At 39.3% G+C, this 26,244-nt stretch overlaps 1 protein-coding gene across 4 annotated transcripts; it reads right to left on the bottom strand.

Annotated features, from left to right (window-relative positions):
• Window positions 1–4: 4 nt before the first annotated feature.
• Window positions 5–25,926, bottom strand: LOC135945134 (metabotropic glutamate receptor 3-like). 4 transcript variants are annotated; one of them, XR_010575404.1, is made up of 18 exons: window positions 25,731–25,926; window positions 25,265–25,495; window positions 24,750–25,202; window positions 24,560–24,692; window positions 24,024–24,509; window positions 23,687–23,967; window positions 23,150–23,320; window positions 22,936–23,086; window positions 22,643–22,886; window positions 21,750–22,285; window positions 21,508–21,692; window positions 21,288–21,456; window positions 21,053–21,234; window positions 20,854–20,994; window positions 20,446–20,802; window positions 19,657–20,147; window positions 19,535–19,600; window positions 13,174–13,248 (listed from the first exon to the last, which is right to left on the bottom strand). XR_010575404.1 is itself a non-coding variant. In XM_065492591.1 (13 exons), the coding sequence occupies exons 3-13, from the start codon at window positions 13,216–13,218 to the stop codon at window positions 153–155; spliced, it is 2,502 nt and encodes an 833-aa protein (XP_065348663.1). In that variant the 5' UTR covers window positions 13,219–13,248; window positions 19,535–19,600; window positions 19,657–19,730; the 3' UTR covers window positions 5–152. The 4 variants fall into 4 exon arrangements, 3 of the variants coding, with proteins under 3 accessions (XP_065348663.1, XP_065348661.1, XP_065348662.1); XM_065492591.1 differs by lacking the exons at window positions 20,446–20,802; window positions 20,854–20,994; window positions 21,053–21,234; ... (10 more) ...; window positions 25,265–25,495; window positions 25,731–25,926 and adding exons at window positions 5–214; window positions 278–325; window positions 970–1,369; ... (5 more) ...; window positions 5,783–6,106; window positions 7,740–8,040 and having other exon boundaries at window positions 13,089–13,248; window positions 19,657–19,730; XM_065492589.1 differs by lacking the exons at window positions 19,535–19,600; window positions 19,657–20,147; window positions 20,446–20,802; ... (12 more) ...; window positions 25,265–25,495; window positions 25,731–25,926 and adding exons at window positions 5–214; window positions 278–325; window positions 970–1,369; ... (6 more) ...; window positions 7,740–8,040; window positions 18,101–18,305 and having other exon boundaries at window positions 13,089–13,248.
• Between the last annotated feature and the right edge of the window lie 318 nt (window positions 25,927–26,244).

Here is a 26,244-nt window from a genome sequence, read left to right on the forward strand (position 1 = left end):
GTAGTTTTATGTTCAACATACTCTATAATTTAATTAGGCACATAAAACAACGTAAAATTGAGACTCACTTGATAAGCGTCGACATTAAATGCACGTTTCTCTTACAACAAAGATCCTTGAGTACGTTCATCTGATTTCTATTAAAAGCCAGACTAGAAATTGTTGACTTGGAGGCTAGCCGGGGTCAAAACCATTTCTTTGGTGGAATTCCTCCCTGCAAACCAAAAATTGGGTTGTAATAATTTTTATTGACTGTTTTAAAAGTGCTGAGACTCACATTTTTGACGAGATTTCTCCAATCCAGCGCTCATTTCCACACTCCCCTCTGTAGGAAAAAGAGCAATAAATATTAATTCAGTTGCGAAGAAAATTGTTGTAAATATAAAGCTTCCTGATTCACTTGATAAAATATTTAAAAATTTTGGGCTAACACAATTCTGAATTTCACTTTTTAGTTTACTTTGTTTTGTAAGAAGGAAGAAAAATGGTAGTAAAAGCAATTCAAGTTATTTACACTACTGTCCGCCCTCGTGCTGGTCGCGGCACCAAAATTGCTGTCTGCCCAGCGAGCGGCGCGAGCAGCACGAGGGCAGACAGCAACACGCATAGCTGAACTATCTTCCCATCAAAACACTGTTTTTCAAACTTTCTTTACATTTTACTTTGAAAAACCTTTGAACGTAGCACTAAAAATGTTTCCTTGCTGTCCATGAGTTTCTATTTTACTCCCAGGATTCAAAATAACTTCCATGAAATCAGGCTTCAGGTTTCAAACCAAAGCTCAGAAAATAAATTGAAGCTCTGGGCAATGAGGAAATGCAATGTCCAGATGATTTTATTTCAACTGTGCAACGTTCCTTGATTTGCTTTTTCTTTCGTTGAAAATTGCCTGTGAAGGTCAAAACTGCATAAACCTGACAACTTTTAGTCTTGGCATAACAAAAATTGAGAAAGGAGTGTGGTCGCAACCTGAGACAGCGTGCATGGGCGCTGGTGAGGGAGTGGGCGCGAGGCTGGAACTGCGGTGGTGCGTCATGACGCCCTCCTTGGTGTTCTTCTGCGGCCGCCACAACACGGTGTAGACCTTGGGCGCGAAGAGGCAGGCGAGCTGCACCAGGGCGCTCAGCGACAGCGAGATGGAAAGGGTGAGCGCCCTGAGCGCGTGGCTCGAGCTGACCACGTAGAGCGGTACAAACGCCAGCCACAGCAGTGCCGTCGTGTAGTTAGTGAAGGCGACGGCGCGCGCCTCGTTGAACCCGCCGGGCGCCTTCCGCGTCTTGATCGCGTACACCGTCGACGCCGCCACCAGGGTCAGCGGGTACGCCAGCGCGATCAGGTACGCGTGCCCAGAGTCCAGACCGGCACACACCTTCAACAAATCCAAAAATACTGCATTATAACTAGAACTTTTTAAAAGCAACCAGTGTTTCTATCAGTTCTATATCTGCCTGAAGGTTCTTTCCAGAAAAAAATCTAGCTATATAGGGACAAATGTCTGGCGTTTCTATAAATGACATTGGTGCTGAGAGGCGCAAAGTTGGCCATATTGGGCCCAAGCTCATCTGCGGCCACTTGGGTTCTATGCTATCCGCTAAGCTAACTTAGCGGAAGTTAAAAAATTGATACCAGAGTTTATGAAAATTTATTTCAAGAAAGAAAATTTTCATGGCTTTATTTAAAATACGTTTCAACCAAACATTTGACGGGTCGGTAATACATCGACTTGGTCTGACACTAACAAAATGTCGATCTATATTTTAATCATTCAGTAAATAAATTAAAAAGGTAAATCATGTTAGCGTTAGATCAAGGTTGGATTTTTAAAATGAGACTAACATGTGAAAGCAACTAGCATGGAAGAATGAATCACTCTGCTACAATTTTGAGCCACAATTACTTGCCACTCTCAAAATCCCCCCCCCCCCCAAAAAAAAATTGTCCAAAATATTATATTATATGCAGAATTATACGTTTTGAAAATTAGCAATCTCTAAGGATTCATGTTACACTGTCAAAATTGTCCGATTTATCAATTTTAGAGCTTTTAAAAATAGGCAAGAAATATATCAAATTTGATGAAACGAATCGATCTCTATTTATCTCTTTAAAAAATCACAAATAATAGAAAAATGGCTTGAAATTAAATTTTGAAAAAAATCTCGACTAAGTGGTTTTTCTCATTTGAAACGTCAGACTCACAAACACCAAATATTCTCTAAGTTACCTAACAGACTATGTTGAAAAGTGCATAATCCTAATGAGTATTTTTTGCTACGTGTCAAAATCGAAATGTAGCAACCTACATGTAAGAATAAGATTTATTATATAAAAAAATGTTTTTTCTATATAATTAACTTAATAAATTTCCTGTGAAGGCTTAAAAAAAGATATTACCTCAGAACTTGATAAGCAATTAACCAACATAAAAGTCGTGTCATCTATGCCACAAGGACAATTATACTCATTTGAAATAAAAATGACGCAATGTGTTCTCAAATTTGCTTTTTTCGTCCAAAATGCATGCACTTCTTCAACACTTTGGCAATTGAGTGTTTTTTGATAAATATTGAAAAATTGTGCTCAACTGTAACCCATACCAGCAGTCTTGCTTCTCTGGAGGGATAAACGTGCACTGCAGTAGGTGGCGCGAGGAGCAGCCAAGTGAAGAGGATGACCGCCTCGACCGAGGTCATGGCGGCCACGAGCACCAACTGCGCCTCGGGACTAGTGAACTTGGCCTTCTGGTTCGCCTTCTGGCCAAAGATGCGCGCTACGCGGCTCGTCTTGGCCAGGATGGCCGCGTAGCACAGTGTGTGGCAGAAGCCGAGCAGGAAGCGGAAGGCGCCGCACGGAAAGGGCGCCGGGTGCGCGAACGCGGCCAGGAATGTGAGAAGGAACGAGGCGGCGATGCCGACCAGCAGCAACCAGCTCAGTTCACGGCCCGACGCTTTGATCACTGGCGTGTGGCCGAAACGGAAGAATACGCACCTGCAGAAGCAAAGAGCATAAAAATCACACTTTTTACCGAAGTAAAAAAAATATTGTAAAAAATAAAGATTGTCAATTTTGGTTTGAGATGTACGGAGAAATGAAAATGAAAATTCTAGAACGTCATATTCTTGCAATTTGTCCATAATCTTTTAATGCCTATCCGTCTTATCCTATTGAAACTCAAACCCAATTGATTTGTCATAGCTATCTAGGTTTTTGGGAATGCAGATTTTTTTATTTTGAGAAAACAGATTGATTTTTATCAGTTTCAGACTCCATTCACAAGGTGTTTTGGTCAACTGGAAACTGGAAACCAAATTAGATGATTTTAGACTTTACACCATTTTTCTTGATGATTTTCTTGTTGATATTATGTTTTTGGAGGGCAGCAGTGTTTTTATAAAAGAGCGTCAAGGTCAAATTAAAATGGTTTCCCTTACGACTTTTGACAATTTGGAACGTTTCTTGTTTCAAAACTTTTCCCAATCTTAATAATGTTATATAATATGCAAAAGCATCTGCAATCTTTACGGTATAGATGGAAGACACAGTGAAAATTTGTAAATTCTCATCATTTTGATGCTTGGTTTTCCTTGCACCTTGATTTTAGAATATATTTTTACATAACGCACTAGGCGTACAACACGAAAATTAATATATACCTTGATTTTGTATTATTATTTAAAGAAAATTGTTAAAAATCAAAATTAAACGGAACTTGATTCCACAAATCCTTTCATACCCAACAAAGGCAGTCATGATGAGTCCAAAGGAGGCGATAGCCATTGCAGCAAGAGAGCTGGCGCTGTACGGATCAAGCACAGAGACTGGAATGGGCACACACTTGCTCAGCGAGGGGTCAGGTTTGGTGCCAGGGTTGCAGTCCTGGCACAGCGAGGACCCTAGCTGGATTTGGTACGGATTACAGCTACTACACTTCCAGCAACAAACGTCATCGGCCTGCAAATCGAATTAATCAGGCGTACTCGGTGGCTAAGGAATTTGCAGCTCACATCTCGGACTAAAATTTGCTGCTCTCCGCACTTTGGACTGCAGACGTGTGAATCTCCCGAGGCCAAAAAGGGAATGGAAGACTCATCCAGACTCAGCAGCGGCTCTCCTCTGGCGGTCACTGCGGGAAAAGTTAAGTTAATAACGATTTTAATAAGACGTAAGACTGCGTACGTGAAAAATTTCCAACAACCTTCCACATGTGGTTAGTCGGCCCTTCATACCCATAGCTGAGGATTGAGTACCTTGGGGGCCCGTCTCGCCCGTCAAAGAACCGGAATTCTTGATCTCCTTCATCTGCACACGCAAGGTGTTTTGAAATTAGAATCGTTCAAATCAGATTTTTAATATGTATATGATTAACTTCCTTTAAAAATTTAGTAATTATAAGCTGCCGATTAACTTATCAGACAGACATTTTGCCAATAAAATTCTTCCGTTTTTTTTTTGCTTACAGAAAAGTTTGATAAATTGTGGCAATTCAACAAAAGTTTTTCCATGCCCCTGCTACTCCCAACAAAAATTGCAAAGTCGCTTTCATTGATACCAATTTACACAATCAATGTAATTGTTTGTAAAAAATCGATATGGCACTCTAGAACTGTGTTTGCACAACACTGCGACAAAACAAATATCTAAAGATTGAGATAGCAACAGTCACATAAATTAATATCAGACATCCAGCACTTAACGATGGGATCTCTATAATGCCCTTTTATGTTAATTTACCTAGAAACGATATGTTTTTCAAAGCATTCAAGAAATCCGTCTCATTCAGGTGGCTCATTGCGTCGCATATGCCGCTCTGTCCAAGGCACAGCTCTTTGTGCAGAGAGTTCAGGGCGTAGGCAACCGCGAAGACAGCGTCGCGGATGAAGTGCAGGTAGTTTTGCTGGCGGTAGTTGACCAGGTGTGTGATTCCGTTCATCGGGTTCGGGTCGCACGTGCTCAAGTTGCACTTGAACATTTCTTCCCAGGTTGCGTTGAACCACGGGTTCACATTGCTGTGGTTCCCAGGACGCAGACTTTCCATATACTCGTCAAAGCCACGCAGTTCTCGCGCCAGGGGCTGCACTGCCACCGCGTTTTTCAGTTGGTTACCCCTGTGAGTCATAAAATAAATAAATGGCTACGTTTATGTGAAAATGATTTCTTTACAAGGTTTATTTCACAATAAATTTGAAACGATAATGTATATTTTCAGTCACTATAAAGTTGAGCCTGCAATTACGAAACAACCAATATGTTCTGTACCACGAGAGTTTTACCAAAAGTTTATCCAAAAATATCATCTGTCAGCCTAATATGTTCTACCAGTTTAAAAAAATGCCGTGTCCGGCGCGTGATATCTTAATGCAAGGGCAATTATTGTGATTAACGAAAGGGCTGGTCTAATCATCCCCTCAGAAGGAATTCAAAATGATCGAAGCTTCAAATTTGAAACTCGCGTAAGCAGTAAAGGAACTCCCCATAAAGAAAAGTACCCAACTAACGCTTTTTCGTGTGTCCTAAATTAAATGTAGAGATGTATTAGCAGCACAAAAAGGCACATTCCGTACATTTTATTCTTCTAACCCTGCGAGAGACCGGCCTGCTGATGGGCGAATTCTCAAGTTTGGAGATTAAATATTTTTAGCAAGCTATATCATCCATTACTTGAAATTTTTGGACAAATTATGATTTAGATTATTTTTTCAGACTGCTAGTACCATTTCCAAAACAAAAAATCCAATCATTCAGACAAGAACGCTCTCCCAATGAGACAAACGTTAATACTGACCCAGAGTCATCAAGCCGGCGCCACGAGTCTGAGCTGATCCAAATGAGCTCACTGGCTTGCTTGTTGGCTTTGGCGTAGCGCAGCAGGCGGTGCGCTGAAGCCTTTTCAGCGAAAACCACCACGACCCGCAGGTGTTTACGCTTCAGGATGTCCTGCATGGCCTCGTTGATGTCGCTCTCGTGCGTGCTGCCGTCCCGCTCGATCCGCCGCTCCACCGAGAAGCAAACGCTGTAGTTGGCGGCCAGCGACTTGAGCATCTCAAAGCCGTGTTTGCCATACTCGGTGTTTGAGTAGATCACCGCCGCACGCTGCCACTTGAAGTGCCTTTGGGAAGGAAGGGAAACATCAGTGTCAAAAACAGCACAAATACATTTTTAGAGTTGTTTTTGACGAGCGTGTTAAATCGCTGACGACAGCGGATTGCCACTTAGGCAAACCGCCCAGCAAATCTGTCACGCACATTGCATAATTATATTCGTAATTTAAGAGGGTGTCGTTCCTGCGTAGGGGTTTATTTTTCCGTTGGTATAATAAATTCATATAACAAATCGTATTTCCATAAATTTTGTCTGTTGTACACTGTTATGTGTTAAATGTATATTTTATTCATAAGGAAATGTGTTAAATATCCGTTTCATGCAGGTATAGACCATTATTTTTTTATGGTCAGCCCCGTTTTTTCTGTGGCTCCAATTTGTCTTAAAAGTATTAAAGGTGAGCGAAATAATTTTATACCGATACATTGTTATTAAAATGTAAACATTTAAATATATTTACCTTTTAGATCTGTCATAAAAGAAGATTTAAAAGCCATTATTAAAAACACGCAGCGTTGCTCAATATTGAAAATGAAGCCCTTGAAAATGTGAATGTATGCAACGTGCGTGTCACATATGTTTGGCAAAATGTCTAACCATTCAATCCACAGCAAATTAAAATTACCCCCTCATGGGGAAGATGATTGCTGCCTCTTTGAACCCACAATTAAATTTATTATTGCAAGGGTGGAACGAACAAGCATGCAATTAATTGTAAATAAAAATGGCGACAGTCGTGCACTTGAGGGGGTCCTCAATTATCTGACTGCTGTCGATTCAACGGTTAGGCAAGCCGCCAAGCAAGTGGGACACGCACGTTGCATATGTTTACTCTTTACAGGGGTTATTCAGTAAGGAGCAGAGTGGAGAGTCGCAAGATTAAAATGGTGAATATGAAATATTCTCAGTTAGAAAACGAATAAAATACCTTGCAAAAATTTTTAACAAAATTTCCCACAGGGCTGGGTATCTCCCAGGGAGATTCTCAAACTTGCAGTGCAGTGGTTTTTCGCGGTATTTACCAGTTTTGTGCGTTGTTTTGCACCTTCTAGCTATTTAATGAAAAAAATTCCCTATATGGAGAGGAAACGCGTTTTTTGTTTTTGTTGACTCATGGGTTTTTGATTTTTTTAAAATTTTAAATCTAATTTTTCATGGGCACCAAAATTGCGGGAGAAACTAGCTGCAAAAAACCACTTAATACCCATGCCCAGCCCTGATTTCCCAGCTTTGAAAAAATAATACTCCTTAAACAAGATAATATAACAAGAGCAACCAGAAAAACATTGAAAAAATATTATCTTTCTTTTTTATCCCTGTCCACCTACCTTTCCTATAATTTTCTGTGGATATGTTACAAATTTAATAAGTTAATTAGACAAATCGTCTTGGACAATTTATTTAAATCCTACACTTTTTCAATTATTACGGTGTCATACCCTCTATTTCCCATTTGTTTGCTATTGATTCTAATATTCAAGAAATATTTTGGTAATTAAATCCATTCTCTGATCTTGATGACACAACATGCGGTTGTTTTCGAAACTCATCAATCAGCATGAAAGAAGGAAGGGTGTTGATGTGTGTTTGTCCAATCTGACCCAAATTAAATGCGATTTAGCATATGTGTTTGTTTATACCTGAGAATTTCAAGCATGGCGTGCGCCTGGTTCACGTCACTGGGCACCGTGCGGAAGAAGTAGGGGAACTTCTCTTTGTTGCTCAGCGCAGGCGACGTGGACAGGTAACTGATCTGCGGGATGCCGAACAGCTTGAGCAGCGTGGCCACTTGGATGGAGACGGAGCTGCTCTGGCCGCCGATCACGGCCACAATGCGCTCCAAGTTGCGCTCGTAGTACTTGGGCGGCTTGCCGTCCTCACACACGTATTCCAACTCCTCGTTCTCAGCACCGTGGTGTGCGTTGTTATGTGCGATGAAACCTGCAAGCAACATGAACAAAAAGTCGTTATTAGGGCTGTTTTTTTTTGCAGGAATTGATTTGGTTGGTGTCGAAGAAATAATTCCCCGAATTTATTATGAAATCCAAAGTTGCTGTTTAGTCAATGTTTAAGGTGAATAAATTCACTATTTAGAGCTTTTTATAAATTCCATTCTTCACAAAATAATATCTGAAGGATAATTAGTAGGATTCGACGTTTTAGTTTTTGGCGACGCCATTGAATTTGTATTGCCTTTCCTGTTGAACCACGTACACTGGTTGATTTTTTCAATTTGTCGATTTTAATATTTAGAAATAAACATTTTTCACTGAAACCTTAGATTTCTTTCTGCTCTCATCTTGAAATAAAATTACAAAGCCACACCCATGTAATTATATTCCAAGTAAATAATTTTGCTTCCAAAATCCACAAATATAATATAGAGAACACAGAGCGTTTGTACCTGAGAGCCTATAATATACGTGTTACGACCCTCTTCATGACTAGGGCGCCAGTTTAGCAACATTAAAGCACTGTGAGAATTTGTTTATTTACTATCATTCTATTTTAGAATTGGTTTCTAGATTTACTTCGACAATAAGTTTTAAGAAATGTGGAGCAGGGATCTTTAAATAACGATAACGTCAAAAAAACAGAGACGTTTTAAATTTGATACAGCTTCAGAAAAAAATAAAAAGTCCTGATATTTTTGTGTGAAATTTACGTTATGAAATATAAGTTTTAAGCAGTGCTGTGCTTGCATCAAAGTCAAGTATTCTGTTGTTGGAGCCAGTTGTGTTTTCCCATAAAATAAGGATAAACTGTGAAGCCGAAACTAGTCAGATTAAAGGAGGAGGTTTTAAAGCAACGAGGACAAACTCCGTTTTAATTACAATACAGAGATAGTTTATTGTATCCAAAATTTCGCTTTAATCAAATTAAGTTTATCTGTTCTTGCAGACCACAAACAGAGTGGTTATACTGCGATAACTTCCATAACCACATACTCTTCTATAAATAGGAAAAACCCATATTTTTATCATCAAAACATCAACAGATGCCAGATTAACGTCAAAACCATCAACGCTTGCTTCGTTTCAACAAATCTGACGCGCCTTCCAACCGCAAAAGGCCGGAGTAAATAATCGAGAAAGCGGCCTGCACTCACCATTGATGGGCTCATATAAGTTGTTGCGTACACGGCGGAGAAGCGCTTAAGGGCTGAAACCGAGAGCCCCTTAATAAAGAGTTATAGTTGCACCCTAAACTCGAAATAATTAGCAATCGATCCTCGCGCGGGCTGCAAAAAAACAGCAGCTTTGGGGGTAAAATTTAATTACACCTCCCGTCATGGTGCAGACGTTCTGTGACGCTTCCCTTGAGAGTCGGAAGCCTGCCGCACAACCATTTTTCTTTCTCTTTTTGCAGCCAGCTAATTGCGTCTGGGTGGGACGAGACGCGCATCAGAAATAGCCCAATCCTCTCGAAATTTGACCAGTGATGAAATTTTAACGACTCTTTCTGGGGAATAATTTCGCGCGTAAAGCGTTTGCATTTGTCAGAGCGGAAAATTTATGAATGAAACCTCTCTAGCACTCTCAAATCAAGAAGTTTAAGTGTGCGGAGGTCCTCAGAGGATCCCACATATATCTCTGTAACGCTCTCCGGCTCTATCCATTTTCAAGTGGACCACTGTTAACCGATTTGAATAAATTTAACGATTTATGGATAGGCTCTAAGCGGGTGATTAATTGTGACAATGTGTGGTATTTATTTTTCTTATTTTAAAGTAGAGAGCTTCACAGGCTAAAAATTAAGAATATTTTGAATTGTTGGCTTTAGCAAGTAAGTAATGGTTCATTGAGCTTATTGCTTGTGGACTATTTCCACAATTAACCTCTACAGTGTGCAATTATCAAATCAGGACCGAGTTACAGGTAAATTTTACATTTTGCCGAATTCCTCGAAAAAATAAACTTTATGTCAAATATTTTTTCCACTTATTTATGTTGTCTAGCATGCAAGCTTTTGAGCCGATTTTCTCGCAAATTTAAACGGCAGCCTGTTAAAGTTTTAATTTATTCCCAATTTTCAGAGGTTATATATCAGGCAAAGGTAAAAAGGATTTTTCACTCTATTTTGTACAGCTTTTTACACTAAAATTTTTAAGCCACCGTTACTTGTTTGTGTTTTTCGCATACGTAGCCCACGGAAAACCATTATAAAAATCATTTATTCAAAATCTATAAATTTTTAATAATATTTAGCGTTAAAATTGGGGATTTACCTTATTTATAAATAAAGTTTAATTTTTGTCAAAATTACTTTCGACTCTCCATTGCTTTATTTATTTTTAAAAATTCGATGTGCGTTGTGTCAAACAAAGCAAAGTTATAGCATAGCCCTAAGTTTCTGAGGGCAAAAGTGAGAAATACATTCTTTAGTCAATTCCTTCCAAGTGATGGAACAGTAAAAAAACAATATTTTTGGTATGTGTTGCATTCTAGTAAGTTTTGTCTGTTTCTCTTATGGCTTCAAAAGATTAGTTTAGGCAGCACGCGAGTTAGTCGTTGAGATCAATAGTGTGCTTTGTGAAGCCGCTCTCAGGCCGCTCCATGAGAGTTAACAGGCCTCTTCAAAGTTATCTGAATCGTACCGAAATACACGCACGCAAGCTTCACTTTCGCAGCATCCATATTGCATCTCTTGCTGCGGCGAGCTCAACTAGCAATATTGGGAATTGCTGGCACGCAACAAATATCCACCTTTTGCGCCACTCCAATAATCGCGTCTGTGCTGGTGAATTCCGATAAACCGTTTTTTCCTGGCCAGCGCTTTGGAGTTGCTATTGGTGGAGAGAAATGATATTCTAGATTAAATCTCAGCCGCTTTCACTGTTCCTTTACGAGGAAAAAATGGAAAAATATGGAAATGGATTACTTTGAGGTGGTTATCCAGCTAAGACGGCTTTAGAGACCGTTTTATAAGGGGGATATTTGCCTTAACGAGATAAGCTGCTAACACACTTAAAAGGGAACGTAAAATAATTGGTAAGTTAATTTAATCATTTTCCCTGAAATTTACTTTTGCTCCCAATACAGTGATCAAAGTAATTTTTAAGAGTTTTTATTGGTTTAAAATATTTGAATAAATAACATTCAGAGTGAGCTCTTTAAGAAAAATTAAATTGATTCAAACTTTTCAGTGACATTAATATATGGATTAAAAAAGAATTCCCTATGCAGCAAATTTGTTCTTAGTTGTAAAACCAACGTCTTTGAAACTATTAATTTGAAAATTAAAGAACAATGTGAAATAAATAAAATCATAGTACATTTTTTCCGATAAAGACGATGTTTTTCGTCTTAAGAAATAATTGAAGGGGAAACTACAAATGGCTTTGCTCTTCCGCATAAATTAATTTTGAGGACATGCGGCTTTGAGGGAGATTGAAGAAAAATAAACATGAAAGGACCGCAACAGTGTGCTATCCATTGCGAGGACGTGAGAGATTATTTCTCTTCTCAAAATTCACTCATAGCAGCTCAGCCTTAAAATAGTCAAGGTAAAGGAAAAATTGTATAATGCTTAACAACCAAACGCGAATTTCCTTGTTGCAAGAAAAGGGTAACATTTCCTTCTTGTGTAAGTTTCTAAATTTATGCTTTTTACGTGACAAACAATGTTCAAAATATTAGCGACATCCTGAAAGTATCTAACACCTGCCGGACAGTCAGAAAATTTATTGATTTAATTTTGTAAAAAAAGATTTACCAAATGTTTTGAGGCTATAAATTGATTAGGAAAAAAATGCTTTTCATCGGTTCCATTTAAATCATTTGAAGTGAAATTATTCCGTTTTTCATCAACAGGACAAAATATTCATAACAAAATGCTAAATTAGATTTCCTGCTGTTACAGATATTTATATAAAAGATAACTTCTTCCAGGAAAATAAAATTTTAAAGTTCCGCATGACGTAAAGTTTCCAGTTTAAACCCGACTATTTTATTCGAAAGCCTTATGTGAACAAGTTTTTTTTTTAAAAAAAACTTTTTATTCTCACAGCCCTAGTTAAAGGTTAAAGAGAATTAAAACAAGTGGTATGACAGTGCAGCAGACTGAGAAAATTCTTAAATCTAGCCCCTACAATTGTTTTGGTTTTATAACAGCAATTTAGTTGTTGACAAGAAGCTGAAAACTATACTTATTTAAGTTGTTGAAGTCTGCAATTTTATATAGGCAGAGATGTCGAAGAGAATCACGGCATTCTTCAATGAGTGGGAAATAAATACCAGCATTAACGCACTTGTTCGGTTTCCCCAAAGTTATTTTTGTCTTTACGCAACTCTAACGACTGTGACAAACGAAATTATTTGAGTATCGCATATCTTTAAATAAAATATTTTATGAATTACATCTTCATTTTCATAAAAAAGATAACGTTATCTCAAATAAACGTTTAGGAAATCGGATGGTATAATGTTGAAACGAAGCAAATTCCAGCAGTTTCAATTTCATCAAAATATCAGTGCTGGAAAGTTGAAATAATCTTCAACAGTTAACACCAAAGTCACAATTAACTACAATATGATGGGAATCATTTTAAAAGTTAAAGAGGTGAGTTTATGTAATAAATAAAACTCTCTAGAAAAGGTCTATGTCTATAGCAAAAAAAACTTTTGTTTGTGATTTAGAAATTTTCTAACAGTTTCAAGGTTTAAGATAATTTCTAAGAGATCCTATAGCAGATTTAGCAGCCATATCGAGTTATTAAAAGTGACTTTCGGAAATTTATTTTTTATTTAATCCAGAAGATTATCATTTAATAGGAATCCAATTTAAAATCAAGTATGCTTTCTCAGTGCGAAAAAGCATGCTGAAATTCCCACGTTCAGCGGACACTTGCCAGTTGGAGTGTATACACGTCAGATCGTAACGAGCGGCTTGAGTAGACACTCAGTCAGGCACACGCACTCGCAGCTTGGCATGAGCATGGGCACTTAGTTGGCAAGAGTTTGTTTTAGCGCGGAGCAACGCACACGTACCTTTGACGAAGTGCAGGGCCTGCTCCATGGCGTGCGCCGGGTTGTCGCACGAGTCGAAGGCGGCCACCCCCAGCGTCACCCCCGGCAAGAGGGTTTGGTCGGCGTTGACCTGCTGCACGGTGTACAGCATGGCCTCGAGCGGTTGCAGTCCGTCCTCGATCTGTCGACACCAATTAAGCAGATTGAAATCGATCCGACTGACACTGAGAAAAGTGGCCGCGCGCTAATAAAGGGCGTTATATTGGACACACGGCTGGCGCGCCGTCCCCTTAATTGGGACGGGCGCGCGCGCGGCCAGCAGGTGAGCCTGCTTTTGACGCGTCGTAAATTCGGGCCGTTTGTCTTCCTCGCAGTCCCCGAATATCCAGCGGCACCCCCGTGTTTGCTGCGATTTTTATGCCTGATCAGTACATATAAACAACGTCCTTCGTCGCAGATTCTACAAAACAAGTACGTAAATTCGGCAAATTGAAGGTTTTTTGGTACGACTTGAATTTATATTGTTCTAAATTGTAAGGCCGATTTTATTTATTCATTTTTAATTTCGATCACATTTCAACCCTAGATGAATTACGGTTAGTAAAATTTATCCACTTTTTTTTTAAAAAAAATCTAGCTCTAGGCCAAAAAAAAGCTTCAAATAAGTTAGATTGTGAGGTGACAATCGTGCACTCCCGCTTTTTTACCATTAGAAATATCCCCAGCCTTAGACGGGAAAGGAAGCTTATGGTTTGAGGTTGCAACTGTAGCAGCCGAAACTACTTGAGTAGGAAACATCTGTGGTAAAATAAACAGCTCGCTATATACACCGCAGAAGCTGCGTTTAATATCAACTTAAAAAGGCACCTTCAGTTTCTGAGGGATTCGTTAAAAACGCCAAAAGATTTCGGGTAAAATATTCACTACGCATTGAAACAAACTCCTCATGATTGTACAGGAGCTGTAGCCTTCTTTGAGGCACACGACGGGAAACATTCCTACAAATTTATTAAAATGTAGCAGAAGTTCAACTTACTTTTATTTTAGGATTGTGAATTTTTGCAAGGGACATTTTTATTCAAAAGAAAGGTAATTGAGGGGTATATGAGATTCTTTTGCTTGCTCTCTTTTTGATCGCGCAGGCAATAATTGCAGCACATCGTTTTTAACGTTAAGTAATTTAGAATGCTCTGCAAACAATTTTTCTTTCAAAATTCCACTATTTTTACTGAAGCCCGCCAAAGTATGGTTATTTGCCCTTTTTTAACTGCCACGTATTTTTCTTAACTTGCTGAAAAATTTAAAAATATTTTGATAAACGAGTCCAAAACTTAATGGATAAAAATAATTACATCAAGCACGATCAAGCAAAATTAATTTCAATCACGTCCAACTGAGCGTCGGTATCTCCTCGCTTTTCGTTTCCTCAAGTTCACATCAACATTACGGCTATCCGCTATTTTATTATTGATTGATTCAAGTAGAACGTGAATCAAAAATATATCTAGCTGTCGTGCGCACAACATGTTGAGAAACTCTGTGGATCAACTGGATTTCTCGAAGTCCTCTAATATATCATGTAGGTTTAAAACGAGACAGAAGACCGATTCCTTCACGTACTGTTCTCAATTAAGCCTTGCAACATCCGTTCTCATATAATGTTAGCTTACTCAATTCTCGTCATAAATTATCGCTTACTGCGCGTCACATGCTTTGTTGCCAGGACGGTTTGCATTTTGCAAGCTCCAAAATTTGTCTCTGGCATGATAAGCCACGTTGCTCCACAGATCGATCTGCTCCTCCGCATTGGGATCGATGGCCAAACCTAATTCATGACCTTTTCCCGACGAATCACACGTCCCAAGACGCGTTCGACGGATACGCATACGCGATGCGGAGACAATGAGACATGATCGCATGCCGTCAGCACGCACAACTTGTTGATTTTGGCATGGTGCTGACACTTAATTTTCTGAGGCGCTCGTCGCAGCCTCTCGAATTTGCATACGAAATTTCTGCTTGCTCCCCAGTCCGGTCCCGGCCTAGGACACTTGAGTGCAGTGTGTTGTTCTCTTGACGCGAATATTACGATATTGCACATTGTTGGCGTGATTTTTACCTTCACCAGTTTTAAGGACAGTTTTCGTTGAAAACTAGAAAAACTGGGCCGGATATAATTCCGTGAAAAAGTGTATAATATTTGCTTGTATGATAAAACTGCGAAATTCCGTAGCTTTCTGGTGGATTTAAACTGCAAAAGGATGGCGTTTTTGCAAATTTTGTACCTATTATGTAATTTTCAATCATGCAGGGAATGAAAATAATGCGTTTTCCAATCAAATGAGAAATTCTAAATTTTAAAAAATTGCATCATTTAACTGTACATATTTTTAAAAAAGTATACCAGGGGTCTGAAGAATTTTCAACTGTTCTGAATTGCTGACCCAAAAATGTATTGCATTATAATACATCAGTTTTGGTATATTAACCATTTTTCTAATATTGTATTTTAATATTATATTGATTAATTCTTCAAGAGTAAACCTTTTTTAAAATAGTCAAAAGCGAGGATTTTTGTAGAAGAGCCATCGAAAGCCTCAAGCACAAGTGAAATATATGCTAAAAACGGCGTGCAAAATATCAGTTTAGTTTAAATCGACAAATTAAGTCTAAAATTTTACCAAAAAATATGACCAAATTGTATATTTGCTTGAAATATTTGGTTGAATTTTTGTTACTTTATGTCTCATTCCTCTGAATATATGAATAATAAATAGATCATTGAATTAATGAAGGATCATGAGCGATTCTTTCCACATTACAATGTTTCTTTTTTTTAATTTCCTAAAAATGAAACCTGATGAACTCTACACCTTAACTAATAATAAAAAAAAACTAGCAATAAGTGGGCTCATTATTTTTTATAATTTAAGAATAAATTGCCTATCAGAGAGAAATCCCTAATCGAGAATAAAGGTGCTTTTTCCACGCGACATGATAATTTTCCGCTCATAAATTCAAAATTTTCAGCATCGCTTGCAGAGGATAACGGCGTCAGTCGCGCGGGAAGGAATAATTCAATCACACAGCCCACTAGCGACCGCCCACGCGGCATCTTGATCGGCGAGGAGAAAATAATTGTCGCGAGAAAGCAAAGTTAATCACACGCATGAGCAATCTGCATCGCGTGTGCGATTCGGAGTTTCCAAGGAACTGGCTGACCGAGAGAGGAAGCTGCGGCTGGCCGGCGCGTGCTCCACCGTCCGCTGACACATCCACTTTAACGAATTCGGTGTCGTTTCGCCGCTCCTGTATAATTTCATCATCAACGAGAAAGCGCGCCCAGCACGGAAAATTTCATTTCTCGGCCACGCGAACGACAAACAGCCCCTTTTGGACAAGGGATATTTGATATCTCTGCGCTCTCTTTCATTTTTCTCCTGTGCTCGCAGCGAGCACAATGGCTGGAGTAAATTGCAGGGGAAACGTTGCAAAGTGTATTTTATCAACTATAGATTTTTATTTTTTCCAGGGTGAATCGTAGTTTTGTCTCTTTAATCACATTAGGGAATTTTAAAGTATCTAATGAAATTTTAGTAATGTCTAATCATTGTCTATTTGAAAAAATTTTGCCAACAAGCCTGCTAGAATAAATTATTCTAATACAGATTTTAATATAAGCCTTTTCAAATCCGAGATGTTATTATATTCAGGAAATTCCAGTGAATGAAATCCAGCCCTAGTCTTCTCATATCCTTTTGTAAGCATGATCCCATTTGCACGCAGCAGGAAAGTAGGACCCACATAATATGACTCAAAAGACACGGTGATTCACAATACGCGTCACCTGCTACTGCTAGGGAAAAATTGATTTTTGTCTGTCATCGGCAAACCTCTTTGATACATCATTTCATTGAAACCTGAGATCCGAGAAGCACCAGAAAATTGATATAGATATATTGCTGCTGAAATTATGTGCAACGTTGGAAAAATAGGCTTACTTTCAAGAGGAAATATCTGTGCGATATTCTAGGTTTATACTTTGAACTATTAAAATTAGTATGCGCGTTAAGCTCAAGCAGTTTAAACCAAACTACTGATCACTGTAAATAAATTGTGATTAAGAGAGGACGTGATGCGAGTCAATTGAGATTTAATACTATTTAACAGGATCTAAATCAGACGCGTGAGCTGGGATAATTGAGATTTAAGCAACGTCTCTGGATTACGAATAACAAAAGCATAGAACACTATTTTTGAAGAGAAAAAAAAACATTTTGCAATAAAGTTTGCTTTCGATAGGTAATATAAGAAAAATATCCGTTCCCTCTTTTACAGTTGATAACAGCAGAATGATAAAACTTTTAAAATATTTTGTTGGCTTTTTGAAAGATTTGTTTTGTGAATTGCAGACAAATTTTGAATCACAAAGGAATTCAAGTTTGGTGAATGAATCGACAAGTATAAAGATTTCAGATATAGAAAAAGTAAAAATCAAGATGTTATATGTCTTAATCTTTGACAAATCCCGTAGTGAAGTTTTGCTAGTCAGATAATATTTCTTAAGTTATTAAACACGTAATATAATTTGTTTTAAGAAAAAATGCAAACGCCAACGTTGCAGTAGATCTGATATGTTGAATCAAAACAAGGCGCAATGACAATTTTATGAGAAAACAGCAAAGATTTTGACCATGTTTCGATTTCTCTTAATTTTGATTTTTATCTGGTCGAATCTTTAAAACGACAAAGCTGCTTAAAAAAGAAAGTTGGCTGATTTTTAAAGTATAGACGTAAATATTCAGCATTCTTCATGATTTAAAGTTTGGATCGTGTAATTTTTGACAGGTTCCTGTAGCCAAAACTATGAATTTGAAGCCAGGAAAAGTAGAAATTATCTTTTGATCTCATAAAAATGAATTGAGAATATTCAATATCAGCGTGGTTTTCCAAATTTCTTTGAAAAAATCACAACCATATTAACTAAATTAAAGGCAATGAATAATGTAAACGACCTAGCGAAAAGGTCTAACCTGAAGAGCACCGCAGCGTTCGCCATCAGGGCCCTTACGATGAATGGGGAAAAAGGCGCCAATGACGAGATCGCCGTCCTGGTTGAGGAAAACCTCGCGGCCAACGGCGGCCGCGGGCCACTGGCCGAAGACGCAGACGAGGAGCAGCAGCTGCGGCCGCGGCAGCATGTCGCACGCAAATGCGCGCCGCCCGATAAAAAGGCCCAATTGGCGATGTCAAGGCGAGCGGCGGCGGCTGCGGCGGTGGGCGCCCTCCTCTCGGTGACGTCGAACCCGGAGTGACGTGAGGGTGATGCTCGCCGGCCGAGCGGGTTATCTATCTCGCAGGGCAAACAGCCCGCCTGTCAATCGAGGGAACGCAACACGTGGCGCACGCCTCTATTTTTAATTCTCTAGTCGTCTGCATGTTTGTATGCGTGACAAAAACGCACCCGCCGCCGACGCCGTATTTGTTTAATTGTGCTGGAAGGGAGCACGCATTTATTATTCCCTCTTCAGCCCCCGCAGATCCTGATACGATTGTTGTCTTTTTGTCCCTCTGAATGGTGTCACACCAAGGTCCGCCGGGTCGAGTGGCGCGCGACGGCTGCTCTGCTCATTCAGCACTTTTTTATTTTCATATATTGAGCCGTGGAAAAGTTGGCCACCGCGCGTGTTGCGAATTTCGCCTCGCATTGCACGCCAATTATATTTGTCTAAACTTTTGCAATTTCCTGCCGGTCGCACTTCACAAGTTTTGAGAACTTCTGCTCAAGACGTTTATATTGATTCAAGTTGTAAGGTTATGAAATATTCACTTCTTCCAAAAACATTTATCTAATAAATTTTCATAATTTTTAAAACGAATTAGAAAAATTATGGTTGCATATAATTCTAAATTATAAGCTCGTTGCTAAAATAAAATCAAGACAAGTCAAGAAAACTGCTCAACTTTTTTTTCCCGAATTGATTTCCCGTTGCGCCACTGAGCACATATCTTGATGCGTCCTATAATACGGCGTTATTTATTTGGGCCACAACGCAGTAGAGATGAGAATCAAAAGAGCCTTTTATCTATTTCCCGATTGTTTGCCGCTTTTGTTGTAATCTTTCACAGGAGGTCCAAAATATTTACAGAATGTGTGCCAAATCGGGCGCTCATCCAGTGCGTGGTTGCGCTAGCCAAGGTTAGACTGCGGTTTCCTGTCGCCCCTATTCTTCCTATAATAAACCCCGATTTTTCGTTTGCCCACATGAAACGTGCAATATAAAAATTAGATAATAATAATTTATAACCGCTCCATCATAAAAAAATTCACGAAAGTAGCAGTTTACTGACATTGAACTTGGATATCTGATGAACTGAGGGTCACCTTACTAGAAATATATAAGACGAATTTGATTCCTTCCTTAAAAACTATTCTTAAAATAGGATTAAGAAAAATAGCTAAATACCTTTTTATAGTAATCAGGATTCCAAATTCCAATGGCGTCAAGTTCGAAAAGGGAAAGGCAAAAAAGCTGTTTAAAAATCGTGGCATTTATTATGACAATATTATAAACAGAATTAATCTTACATAGTTCACGGGTAGTCTTGCAAATGTCCCCAATCAGGCCCAGTCTTTACTTTCACTGGCAGAGAAACTTTGAGATCACTCCCGACAGCTTCCATTTCTTTACGCAAAATTAGCGCTAACTTTTCCTTATCACTAGTCCTTGTTTCATATATCAGCTCATCATGCATGTGTAGCAGCAAATGCGCCTCCACTCTCTGCTTGAGTAACGCCTTCTTCACCCTGGCCATAGCCATTTTGGCAATGTCGGCAGCTGAACTTTGGACGATGGTGTTAGCAGCATTTCTGGCCAGCTTCATGAGCCTCACTCGGCCATACATGGAAGTAACACGGCCCGTATCTCGACACTGCTTTTCGACAGACTCTTTGAACTCAAACAAAGATGAGAGTTGCTCTTGTATGGACTCATAAAGGACATGAACTTGGTCAGCAGGGGCCTTCAACTCTTCTTTTAGCTTATCCACGCCCATTCCATAGAGAAGACCGTAGCATACCTGCAATTAACAATCCAGAGGACGTTTTAGATTGGTAGAAAAATTGGTGCATGAAGATAATTAGTAGAATTGTGCATATTTGCTCATTAGTACGGTCCAATAACAAATTTTAAGTTAACAATAGTTTAAAATGGAATTTTAAAATTTATTATGATAAACCTCATCAAAAGTAATCATGAAGAATATGATCAATATTTGCACTCTTTATGGAAGAATTACTGACGGTAATTTAGTCTCAAGTTTGACTGCCGAAAATATTTCACTCATTTTATTAATTTTGGACGTTTTGAAGCCTGACCTGTTTAGCTTGTCTTCTCATCTCGTCTGACACATCATTGGTTTTGTGTATCATACTGGCTATGCGAACAAAAACATCTTCTCCCGAATTCATCAGCTTGATCAGAGATCCGTCATTGCTCAGATGCACCATTAGGCGAAACTCTATCTGACGGTAGTCGGCAGAGACCAGGCAATAACCTGGACGAGCGACAAACATGCTTCGAACGCTCAAGATGTTGCCGTCAGGTAAGGCAAAGTCACGAGGCACACTTTGCAAATTTGGGTCGTACATGTGCACACGTCCGGTGGCAATGAGAAAATTGTAGCGAGGGTGTACCACGGACTTTTCTAAATTGTTTAAAATGGGATGTAAAATCTGTAAAAAGAAGTAAGTTTTAAAATTCTTTCTGTGAAATTTAAAACTCACAGTTGTCAAAATGTGGTGCAATTTCCTATATTCAATGATTAATTTGGGTAGTGGGTGTTTGCCCTCCAAAGCTTGAAGAGCCTCTTTTGACGTTGATTGTTTGGATTTTGGATCTCCAAGTTTCAATTTATTGTATATGACCTGCAAAACCACTCAGTTTTAACATTTGAAATTAAACCTTTGATTAACTGGCAACAACCTTCTTAACATCAGAGGACTTGTTAGGGTCGAAATTGCAGCTAGCGTATGTGGCGGCTTCAATCTTCAACTTGTCAAGAGTATCTATGATTTGGTTCTCTATAACAGAGCATTCTTTGTTGCATATAAAGAAGCCCCTACGTTCACATTCCGCAAGTACTTTCACAGCCTCGATATCAATATCTAATGAAGAGATTAACTTTGATTTCAAATAATAAGAAAATCATTAGATGTACCATTTAAAACGGAAATTAGTTTGCGGGACTCTAACCATGCCTTCAGCTGGCATGAGATTTTGGCAGTCATGATGCACTCGGTTATAGCTTCACTCTCATTAGTGGGGCACCAATTCTGCCGACTCAAATTTGACACTAAGTCTGTTAGCTCAGGAAATGTGTTCTGCACCTGTCAATTCAAGAATGGATAAAAAGTTTGGGTCACAAAATTTTAATTTACCAGTTGCGCGAGCGAGTAAGACGGCTTGTCGGGATTCAGGATCCAGGCTGCTAGTACAGGATCAAAAACTTGGGACTCTATAGTGTTGAAATAGTGCAGTAGGTGACGTATTTTCAACAAAGCGTTGTTCATTGAAATTTGTAAATGCTTTGAACTCAATATGCCTCGTATAGTGTCCATATAAACTGAAAATCATAATATTTAACTGCAATTCGATTCTGTAAATCCTATTGCATGCATACCTTCTAAAGAAAGCACAAATATGAATACTTCATCGGCCATTTCACAACCAAGGACGACTTCGTTTACTCTACCTCCACTCTCCACTGACATTGAAAAGGACAAAATTTCAATCTGGTTGAGAATTTTAAAAAAGTGTGGTTCCAGCTCCTTTGACACTTTTATCACAGCCACCTTATCCACATTTTGCTCCACCCCCTCCAAGCTGGCGTCGAAAAGGTCCGGACTCAGGCCCAACCTTTCTATTTCGCCCTTGGCCGGCGTCCTGTGAGGAGTGTTGCAAGTGGCCTCAAGTGCGGCAAGGGCGTCGTCCATTTCGATCTTTTCAGGAGTTTGGCTCTCCTGGGTGCACGCAGGCTGGCTTGCCCTTGGTGGAGTTTCCGTCTGCTTTTGCTCCCAGCTAAATCCTTCAAGGCCAAGCTCTTGCTGCACCACTTCTCTAGCGTGCTGCAAGATTAGAGTTGAGGCTTGCCTCTCCGGAAGAGCTCCAATCCCTTCAAGGAAAACGCCAAGCTGCACTTGTTTCTCCTGTTCAACACTAAATCGGAGTTGATTGTAATTACAGTTGTTGAAGGCCAATTAAATATTTAGAGTGGTTCAGGGATTAAAAATCGTTTCTCGTAATTTTAAAGTGAAAAACAAATCTAATGAGGATTCAGAGGATGTTTAAAGGTTGAAATGTGGCTATCCAATTTTTAACTGTCAGTTTCTCTACATTTTGAATGGTTATCTTCGTCCCGTGAAAAATTTACTAGCAAAGCACACCATTTTGTCAATAATGCAACATATTCTTTTCTAACAAATTTTTTTCCCCATAAAATCAGAGGTAGGATGGAACATTTTAAAAGCCAATGCATCCAATTTCCAATTTTTTCTTTCGACACTCTAAGCTTACCTTCCAAACTTGGGCATGTTTATCAGTATCCGCTCTATGATCTCAACATTGCTTCTGGCCAAGTCAGCAACACTCTCAATTCCGGCTTGGTAGAACGCCCTGGCTTGTTGTCCATTCAGCAATTCGACCCGCATCAGATCACAAAGCTCTGGCAAAACTCCAAATTGCAAACGCTGCTGGAGAGATTTCATCAAAACTGCCATTAAAGTCCAGCCAAGTTGCTGGCAGAATGCTTTGACTCGACCTAAAACAGCAATAAATTCAGGGCAGACGCAAATTATAGTTTAGCTTACCAGCTTGCATTGCGGCTGACTGTTGAAGGCTCTGCATGGCACCTTTGCTAGTGCTGAATTTTGCTGCTACCTCTGCGATCGAATTCTCCTTTATGAGATCCATCATTGCAAGCGCTTTGAAAAACCTTTGGTGCTTCTCCATGCTTGAGAGCTTCATAATCAATTCAAAAAAATTAACAAGGCTGCATTATTAGTAGAAACTTTTGCAACTCACAGCCTGTTGATTAATCATGTTTGAGGATTTGGCCATCATCACGCCTATGAAATTCTCCTTGACCCCAACCAAGTTAGCAACTCTTAAGTACTCTGCTGGCAGGGAGGAATACATTTTCATCCAGCTGAGCCAGTCAAATGAACCCCAGTCAGAACTGTAGAGAGGAGTAGTCTGAAAAAATGCAGTTTTGATTAAAGACAACACTCGCCACGTGTTTCAATGGTTATGTAAATATATCAACTTTATGTAACTGTGCCAAAAATTGCACTATGGGTGCTTAATACTTTTAAGATAAACAATAAGCATTGCAACTTTTGGAGACATTAGAAAAATTCATAAAAATGCTAGTTTTCAATTTAATGCTGTTAGCCTATAAAACCACTATTCTACGAATCTTGTAAATGGACTAAATTTAGAGCAGTTTTGGCTTTCTTTCAGATAATTTCCTGCGTGTATTTTTCTAATTCGTTTTTGAAATTTTGTTTACAAAACGGTGAAAACCTGGAAAAACCACAAAACAGTTAAAAAGACAGTTACTATATAACAAAGGTGCAGCTCTGTGTCCAATGCGAATGACTTTTGCGCCTTCTCCAGCTCTTCATAGAGCATTTTGGCATCTTGCGGCCGCGCTCCAGCAGCAACACAAGCGCTTCCTAGTCTTGTCGCCTCAGTGAGCTCTTCGTTTCTTCTCAAATATTGAGCTGCTGCGAGATCTTCAATAACCTCTTCTAGTACTGCGTCAATAGAGCCAGTTTTACAGAATCCATAAAAGGTAGAATTTACAAAAGAAATGATCTGCTCATGTGTCCGTGTCAAACCTTGAATAAGAAATATTTTCAGTGAGAAAAATCTGCTGGTGGAGGGTGAAACTGACCAATAGAAACAGCTTCCAAAACGGCCCGCATCAAATTGCTCCCCAAACTTGGTGTCACGTGAGCCACATCCTCAGAGGTCAACTTTTTAGCTAACGCAAGAAGGCTGGACGGAACAGTGAGAAAACTCGTGCCAGTCGTGGTCACTCCCGTCCTGCCTGCACGGCCTATCATCTGCAAGTACATCTGTTTGTCGAGCCTGTTGCCCATTCTGACGATGACCACTGAGGCGGGCAGGTTGACTCCAGAGCAGAGGGTGGACGTAGCCACCAGTATACGCAAGCGGCCTGAGCGGAAACCGTCTTCTATCACAGAACGTTCATCGTCGGACAGTCCAGCGTGGTGGAATGCCACTCCAAAGCAGACACATGTCCTCAACTCAGAGCTTGGCATGCAGGTGTCTATAAGGGACCTCATTTCGAGAGCCGCCGTTTCAGTTATGTGCTCCTGGATCTTCTGCGCCATTTCCTGGCCAAACTTTCCCCTGCCTAGTTTTAAAAAATATACAAACCGCAATTTTTTGATCAGATATACTCACCAACTTTAATAATTTCTTTGGCTATTTTTACTGACAAAGCTTCGCAGTGCGCTTTGGTCATACAAAATATGAGAACCGATTGACCGCCAAGAACGCTCTTCACAGTTAAATCAATAACATTTTCAGGGTCATCCTAAGCAATTAATGTGACTAATAGTTCAACATGCATAATTATTTAGACTCAATTCACCTTAGCATCTATGACTCTCTTGTACTCCTCGACTTTCTCAAATTTACTGTCCAGAATAGTTCCATTCATTAAAATCCTCTGCTGCAACGAAACTGGCCTAAAATCCGTTTGATATTTGACAGCGCTCAGCCATGAGGCAATTTCGCCAAGGTTTCCCAGCGTTGCAGACATCCCGACGACTTGCAAATCAGCACCTCTCGAGTTTTTCAGAAACTTGATCTTGGATAGCAGCATTTCTAAGATATATCCTCGACTGCTGTCAGCGAGAGTGTGCAGTTCATCTGCAACCACAAGACCGAGACTGGCCACTGAATCCTCGGACACAAGCTGGTTGATTAGTGCGTTGGCCTTTTCCGTGACACACACAGCTATGTCAACCATGGAAAAAGGACAAAGCATGGACGAGCTGCCTGTATAGGAGACAACCTTCAAGCCAGTCCGTGCAAATAAAGTCTGAAATCATTCATTCAATATAGTTTTAAACAGCTCTGGCAGCAAATTTTAATCTCTGGCACCTTTAAATAGTTAGTTTTTTCAGCGACTAACGCCTTAAAAGGCAACACTATCACAGCCTTCTTGCCCTTTCTAATTGCAGTCCTGGCAGAGAGCAACTCAGCAACAAGACTTTTGCCACCTGATGTTGGAGCTGCCAAGACCAGATCGCTTGTTTGTGTCCAGACACCAGGAAGGGCTAGACATTCTGCCTGCCAAGAAAACATCTCGTTGATGCCTCTCTCACGATATGCCTGAAACCAATCGAAAGGTTTGACATTTTTAATTAAAAACTTAATAAACATTTTAGTTAGGACAAATTATTGTTAAAATGTCAAAGCCAGGTTTTCAGAGATATGAATGATTTTGTTAGTACATACAAAAATTTTTTCACAGTAGAAAAACTTAACGGTGTGCCCTATATGTTAACATAATCTACAAAAATGCAAAATTGTAAATTTTAATTGCAAAATTAATACTTCATTTTACCTTTACTACACTAGGCGGGAGGTCCCAATCAGCCAGACAAACACGTTCTTTCAAGTCGAGCTGTCCAAAGCTGGTCTCAAGACTGTTATCAATCTCCATTTTAACTTAGAATTCAGTTCAACTGTCGCAATTTCAATGACAAAACCTGCAGGTCCATAATCTCAACTCTGTTTGTCTTGCTCCTTTTATTTATTTGTTATGTACTTGTTTCTTTCTCGTTTTGCCTCTCTCCGCGCTAAATCAACAGTTTGTTTCCGAGAGAAGAGATAACGCCATCTAGCGGCAAAATTTTATCATTTGCATTAATTTTGCGAACTTGTCAGTTTACTCGGTTTACTCTATTAATTTAATGTTGTCCACCCATGTTATCATTTTTTTACATTGAAAATTGGATGAAAATTTTTTATTTCCACTTGTGAAAAAACGGAAAAAGTCAATCAGAGTCAATTTCATCACCGATAAAAATTTTAATTACCGCTTTGTCAAAAAATAGTGATCAAATAGTTTTCTTCAG

Source organism: Cloeon dipterum, chromosome X (assembly GCF_949628265.1).
Source record: "Cloeon dipterum chromosome X, ieCloDipt1.1, whole genome shotgun sequence".
Classification (NCBI taxonomy): Eukaryota; Metazoa; Arthropoda; class Insecta; order Ephemeroptera; family Baetidae; genus Cloeon; species Cloeon dipterum.